At 33.4% G+C, this 8,020-nt stretch overlaps 1 protein-coding gene across 1 annotated transcript; it reads left to right on the forward strand.

The window, feature by feature from the left end:
- The first annotated feature begins 1,330 nt into the window (after positions 1-1,330).
- Positions 1,331-5,054, forward strand: LOC112758749 (long-chain-alcohol oxidase FAO2). The gene is made up of 3 exons (XM_025807487.2): positions 1,331-2,495; positions 2,695-2,967; positions 3,149-5,054. The coding sequence occupies exons 1-3, from the start codon at positions 2,286-2,288 to the stop codon at positions 4,877-4,879; spliced, it is 2,214 nt and encodes a 737-aa protein (XP_025663272.1). The 5' UTR covers positions 1,331-2,285; the 3' UTR covers positions 4,880-5,054.
- Positions 5,055-8,020: the final 2,966 nt, after the last annotated feature.

Raw genomic sequence — 8,020 nt, forward strand, 5'->3', positions numbered from 1 at the left:
TTTGAAGGTTCTCACTACTTGCGTCAATTAACTCTTAGCACTATATTTAAGCAACCAACTTTTTTTTCTTACAATCCATTCAAATTTTTACACACTATCTTCCTATTTTTATTTATTTTTATTATTTAATTTTCAAATTTCAAAAGATTACTCTCGCTATATTCTTCTTCGTTATTATCGCACATTATGTTCATAGACTATATTTACGTTCTCGATTTTTATTGTTTAAATCGATCCAAATTAAGTTATTAATATTTTTATTATTTTAAAAAATTATATTTTTATATTTATACATATCTATATTTTATTTATAATGTATACAAATTGTCACAAAAAAAAAATAATGTATACAAATTAATTATAAATATATTTCATTTATATTATAAATGAGATATGTGAAATAGGTCAATTTTTATGTATCAATATGTATTTAAAAATTTGTGGCTTATCTTATTTATACTTTACTGTATATATAAAATATATTTTTAATTAACTCGTTTAAATTATAAATAAGATAAATAATAGAATATAAAAACATAAATTATTGTCTAAATTATCTATATTAATAAATAAAATATTTAAAATGTTTATTTAAAAAAAAAAAATCCCTCCTATAAAATGACATTTAATTTCCTTGGTCCCTCCTCTCAAGTTGTTTATGGTTTGGTCTTCCCCCTCTCAAATAATTAACTTTAAAGGAGTCTTAACTCTTAAATGCCTAGGGATAGAACTGGTCCAGTGAATAACGCTTCTTACAGGTAACTTATTATAGGAATTGGCAACTGCTCTAAGCCTCTAACAAAAGCACACGTTAAGGGAATGAAAAAAAATTTCCAAGATTAATTATAAATTTATTATTTTCTTATTATTTATATTAGAATTTAGCTAATATGTCTTAAAATTTGTAATAGAAAGTTTGTATTAAAAAATTAGAAAAAAATTTTTAATTTAGAATTAATTTAATTTAATTTTATAAATTTATTATGTTAACACTCAATTAAAACTATCAAGTATGTGTTGTGTATCATTTAATGTGTTATATATATTAACAAACGAAAAAATTATAATATGACCAATTTAAAATTTTTAAAAAATAAGCAATCTACAAATTTGACCATTTACTAAAAAATCTGTTAGAAAACCCGTTTATATTAATTAATATTGATATTGATATCAATATCTTTTTTCTTCCAAAACCTCAACTCTCAAACGCATCTTAGACCTTAGCCATAGAGTATCTGAAAATATGAACAAGAAACCATGACTATTAATGTATTATTTTAGTTGTTATAAATTATGCGGATCACATGTTTGAGAAATTGTTTGAAACATTATTATGTGGTGGATGAGGATGGACTTTGGACCTTGCATCAACATAGAATACATAGATATTAATTAGAATAATTCTTCGCGTGCAAGCGTTTTTTTATACAAGTCTTTACAAGTCATTTATATTAATGCGCTTTGAATCGTACTGCACGTTTTCACTGCACATTCTTCTTCTTCTTGCTGCACTGTTCTTCTTCCTCTTTCTCTTCTTCTTCTTTTCTTTCGTTTCTTGCCTTCTCTTTCTCCTTATTCATTTTCGTGCTTTTTTTCTTTGTTTTCTTTCTTCGTTATTTTTTATTTTCATTGTTTTTTGACATCAAGCTTTAAAATCATTTTTGAAGAAGAAGAACCAGCAGAAGATGAAGAGGAGAAAGAAAAAGAATTCTAAATTATGCATAAGGTGTACTTCAACGAATTTTGGGTGTATTTCTTAAATCCTTTGGGTGTAGTTTTGTAATCCTTTAGGTGTATTTCTGTAATCCTTTGGGTGTATTTCTATAATCGTTTGGGTGAATTCCTATAACCGTTTGGGTGTATTTTTGTAATCGTTTGGGTGTATTTCTGAAGTTCCATTATCTTTAAATTTGGCAAGAAACTCGTTTTCATGAAGGAAGAAGAAGAAGAATTTTCATAATACATGGTGAGTAGTGCGCTTTAGAAACAGAAAGTGGTTGAATAAACGTGCGTTTATTTACTATTAAATGTGAAAGTATAATACGTGTGTTTTGTTAGACTTATGCCAACTTATAAGACTTGTAAATCAAAAAGACGTGTAGCAGCCTCTATTAATTATATGTATGATTCAATCTCTATATCTAAATATTAAAAAAAGACAATACTTGTAGAAATTTATTGCAATCCTGATTGGCGTACTCCATAATTGAACGATTGTCTTGTTCCATAATCACTGCCAGTAAAAAGCAGTACTTTGTAACCGTTTAAGTCAGAGAGAGATAATGGAAGATGGAAAGAATTGTCACCCTCTTCTGAGAGGAGGTAACAGAAGAGAGAAAGGTTACAGCCATGGCCTATCTTCCTCTCAGATGCAAGTTATGGCTTCCTTCTGTGAGGCCCTATTGCCTTCTCTCCCATTAAACAAGGAACAAAATCATGCACTTTCAGCTTTTTACAGTGTTTCTGGTTCTCAGGCTCCATTTCCTGATGAGGTGAATTTTGTTTTATTCATGTGAATCTTGCATGTGCTGTTTTTCTTCATGATCATCACAAGCTTAGCCAATTTGATTAAATTATTGTACTTGAATCTTCAGTGTTAGTGTGTTACAATTGAACAGTAGAGAGGAATTTGTGAATTGAATACAATTTGTTTTATGTTTATTTCTGAACCAATTCAAATTGAAAATTCAGACTGCAGAGATCATGTTCAAGAGGGTAATGCCACAAGCATGGTCCTTGGTTAGCTGGGTTCTGTGGATTCTTTCATTCAGGTTTGGGACACTGTTGCTTTGTGGAAAGGATTGCTTGGAATGGAAGTGGCCTTTCTTCCACAAATTCTCTGAGATTCCATTGAACAAGACAGAAGAAATTCTCAGGAAATGGTCAAGGGAGAACCATTGGAGACCTCTGAGGATAGTGTTTGTGCTCATCAAACTTGTCTCCTTCTACAATTTCTTCACAAGGGTAATTATTTGAAATGTATACCACATATTTGATTATTTGACTAAGAGAAATACCATGTCACATAGTTGTCTTGTTAATCCCTTTTCTTGCTAACTAAGTAACTAACTAATTGTTGTTTGTAACTACTAAGGTTTTTGTTCCCTTTTGTTTAAGTTTTGCTACTTTTCTCCAATTGCTGTAGACTGATGGAAATGGGCATAATCCAGCATGGGAAGCAATGGGGTACAAAGTGGACACCAGACAGAAGTTAACACATAAGGAGAGGCCTCTACAGAAGGGGATAGTAGAGACTATGTATGAAAATGATTCTACTTTAATCCAGTCTCTCACCGAAAAGGGCCTTGAAGTCACTGAAGATCCAGAGCACAATTCATACAATATCAAATGTGATGTTGTCATTGTTGGCTCCGGCTGTGGTGGAGGAGTTGCAGCTGCAATTCTCGCAAACTCGGGTCTGAAAGTGGTTGTCCTAGAGAAAGGAGAGTATTTTGTTTCCGAAGATTATTCTTCCCTTGAAGGTCCATCCATGAATGAGCTTTATGAATCAGGTGGAATCATGTCAAGTGTCGATGGGAAGATGATGATCTTGGCTGGTTCAACAGTTGGTGGAGGCTCGGCTATAAACTGGTCTGCATGCATCAGAACACCTGATCCTGTTCTGAAGGAATGGTCTGAAAGATATAAAATCCCACTTTTTGGGAGCTCTAATTATCAATCTGCAATGGATACGGTATGCAAAAGGATTGGTGTGACACCACTATGTGCAAAAGAAAGCTTTCAAAATCAAATTTTCAGAGAAGGATGCAAGAAAGTTGGCTTAGAAGTTGAGTCAGTTGCAATAAACGCTTCAGCAGATCACTATTGTGGCTCATGCTGTTATGGTTGTAGAACTGGAGATAAGAAGGGCACTCACTCTACTTGGTTAGTTGATGCTGTGGCGAATGGTGCAGTGATCGTCGCCGGATGTAAAGCCGAGAAGTTCATATTGGAAGATGGAAAGAATGGACTGAAGAAAAAGAAATGCATAGGAGTAATTGCTGCAGCCACTTGGAGGAGTAAGGTCACAAAGAAACTCCGAATCGTATCCAAGGTATCTATTTCATCATGTGGCTCTCTCTCCACACCTCCTCTATTGATTTCAAGTGGCCTGCAAAATCCATACATTGGGAAGAACCTCCGTCTGCACCCGGTCCAGTTAGCTTGGGGCTACTTCCCGGAAGACATGACAAACTTCGGTGGTACTAACTATGAGGGAGGAATCATAACTGCAATCCACAAAGAATTTGCAGAGGATTCCACCCCAAAATTCATTATAGAAGCACCTGCTCTAGGACCGGGATCATTTTCAACATTGGTTCCATGGGTCTCAGGGCTCGATGCGAAAGACAGGTTGGCGAAGTATGCAAGAACTGCTAACCTTTTTGCATTGGTAAGAGACAAAGGGTCAGGAGAAGTAAAGGCTGAAGGCAGAGTTTCTTACAGACTTGACCAAGTGGACAAGGAAAGCCTTAGAATTGGATTGAGGAAGGCCTTGAGGATCTTGGTTGCGGCCGGAGCTGTAGAAGTCGGCACTTACAGGAGTGATGGCCAAAGAATCAAATGCAAAGGGATCAAGGAGGAAGATTTTGAGGAGTTTCTGGACACAGTCACAGTGCCCGGTGGTCCCAGCTCAAGGAATGAACTTTGGACTATTTTCACTACTGCACATCAGATGGCAAGTTGTAGGATGGGCGCCACCGAAGATGACGGCGCACTCGATGAAAATGGCGAGAGTTGGGAAGCAGAAGGGTTGTATGTGTGTGATGCAAGTGTGTTTCCCAATGCTGTTGGTGTCAACCCCATGATAACAATTCAGTCCACAGCATATTGTATTGCCACTAAGATTGCAGAATCACTGATGAAAGAAATGTAGAACATGAACAGCTAAGTTTGTACCATTCTAGTTTAAGAGTTTCATTTTTAATTTATCTTTTGCCTTCCATGTTGAAATCCAATAATTTATCCATGATTTATATATATTGTTAGCAATGACATAATGAACTTTATTTGCTTGAAGACTAATAGTATCAAAGAACATAATGTTACCATGTCTGATGTTCATATACCATGTAAAAGTAAAACAAGAAGCGAAATAGCAATTATGTGCATTAATCGAAATGAACTAAAACGTGAGAAAGAAGCAAATTCGTTACTGAAAGTTTTCTTAACCTCTAGCTTCTTTGGTAAGAATTTCTCTTGATTCAATTCCTTCGTTATCAATCTGAATTCAGCAGATGAAAAGAACAATTTCTGTAACTAAATTGACTTGTAAAAATTTGAAGACAAGCGATTCTATTATACGATACCACATATATTCACCAAAATAGCCTTTCAATCTGTCGTCAGAAGACAATATTTTTAATGTTTCAACCACCTATTTACATTGAGTAGGTCTTTGATGATGGATTTGTGATATTTTACCATTTCAAAAGTGTCTAACTACTTTAATTAATTGTGTATAATAAAATATAAATTTTAGATTATTTGCACTTTTTGCGGAATAATAAAAGTTGTCCTGCCAATTTTCGGTGACAGTAACCAAAAGCTAAAGCGAAAGTTGTAGCAGATGTTTATTTAGATTTTCAAGGCAAAGGATTTCAGAGTAACGTTTGGACAACTTTCGACAATAAAATATATTTTTAAAATTTTTTAATAATTATTAAATAATTTTTATTTAATTTTAATTATAAATTTTATCTTTTATTTTATAAATTATTATTTTATTATTCATCTATCATATTTATTAAAAGAAACAAAAACAATAACAAAATAGATTTTTTATTAATCGTGACCTCCATAAATATTTTGGATTAATTGTGACCTCCATAAATATTTTGGGAGTGCGAATCAACGAATTTTTTATCTATTGATCCCTTGCATCCGTAAAAGCTAGAGAAATAATATTTGTTGGTAATTCAATCGATTGGAAATACAACCAATTGATTGAATTTCGACAATATGGGTTTTTCCAAACTTCAATCAATTGGAAGTGTAACACAATCGATTGAATTTCGCACGACAATATGGATTTTTTCAAAATTCAATTGATTGAAAATATTATACAATCGATTGAATTATGCTATTCAATGAGTTTTTTCTTATCAATCGATTAGTAGTGTAACATAGATTAAATTTGCAACAGCAATATGAGTTTTTTCAAAATTCAATCGATTAGAAGTATTACACAATCGATTGAATTGCATAAATTTTAGGTAAAATAATTCTAAAAATGTAAAAAATAAAAAATATTTTTAATGTTGTTGAGAAATGTCCCAAGGAAAAAAAGAGTGATAGTCTTTCCAATGAGATTGTAAATAAAAAAGGCAAAGATTTTCTTTACAACAACTAATAGCGTAAAAATGATAGGAATTAAACATAAAAGCATGAAAACAACTCTATTGATGTTGTATAATATGAATGGAACGAGGAGAGCCTCTAAGAGTTTTAATCATATTGCCAAAAAAAGAAAGACTATGGTATAGCGCAATTCAATTGATTGTGTAACACCTTCAATTGATTGAATTTTGAAAAAATTTATATTGGCGTGCGAAATTCAGTCGATTGTGTTGCATTTCTAATCTATTGAATTTTGGAAAAATCCATATTGTCATGCGAAATTCTATCGATTAGTAACAAACATGATTTTCCTAACTTCTACGGATGTAACGGATCAAGGGATAAAAAACTCATTGATTCCGATTGTCAAAATATTTATGGAGGTCACAATGAATGTGAGATGTATAATTATTTAGGCATATATTAAAGTCAGTCATTATGTATTTGTCTATAAATATATATATATTATTTTATTTATTTTCAATGTGTATTTATATTTTGATATATATTTTATACTAATTGCAGATAGTATTTTAAGTCTAATCGAAAAACAAAAACGAAAAAAAAAGGGGATTCTTTTTATAAATAAATAATTTAATTATTTTATTTACTGAAATATGTAATTTGTAGCGTATTTACTCATTTATATCACATTGATTTATCTCGTATTCTGGTTTACAGTGTAAACGAGATAATTATGAATGTATCTTGTTTAATGTATCTCGAGATATATAGAATTTGAAACAGGGCTGCTACACGTCCATATAATCATATAACCAAGTTGGCCCAAGCCCAGATAGAATCAGGCGCATTAAATGGCGAGTGAAAACACGCGCCAGACGAAAGAAACCCCTCTTTTTTCATTCGCGCTTCATTAGGGGTGGCAACGGGGCGGGTAGGGGCGGGTTTTTGCTCTACCCGACCCCGCCCCGCCCTACAGAAAATCCGCATCAAACCCGCCCCGCCCTACCCGCGGGTTGTAAAATGTTAAACCCTAACCCGCCCCTGCGGGTACCCGCCCCGCCCCTACCCACCCCTATAATTATTAAATCCAACAAATAAAATTAAATTTTAAAAATTATATAACCACTATTTACATACATAATATAAATTAAAGTAAAAATTTATATATGATATAATATTATTAATCATTTTACTAATTATTTTATATATGTTATGTATATTATATATTAAAAATATATATATTTACATATATATTATATATACCGGGGCGGGTAGGGGCGGGTTCAACCTAAACCCGACCCCGCCCCGCCCCGCACAAGAACCCGCCCCGTTAAAACCCGCCCCGGTGCGGGGCGGGTAATTACCCGCCCCGAGCGGGTAGGGGCAGGGTGGGTACCCGCGGGGTTCGGGTAGTGTTGCCACCCCTACGCTTCATTATGAAAAAACGTTACATCTTCTTCAACACGAAACCAATACACGAAACCACTCATTCTCTTCGAATCTCTCTCAACATCACTCAAACTTCAATCACATTCTCTGCGGAAACCACTACTGGAAAGAAATCGGAAGAAGATTTCGCAAGCAACAACCAGAAATGAACAAAAACAACAACAAAGACTACCAAAGGTATGAGAAAACTACTGTTCATTTGAAATCTTGCAATGTCGCGTTTCTCCTAGTTGCATTTTAGTTTTACTGGATTGATTTGCTTTGT

The sequence above is a fragment of the Arachis hypogaea genome, chromosome 16 (assembly GCF_003086295.3).
Source record: "Arachis hypogaea cultivar Tifrunner chromosome 16, arahy.Tifrunner.gnm2.J5K5, whole genome shotgun sequence".
NCBI lineage: Eukaryota > Viridiplantae > Streptophyta > Magnoliopsida > Fabales > Fabaceae > Arachis > Arachis hypogaea.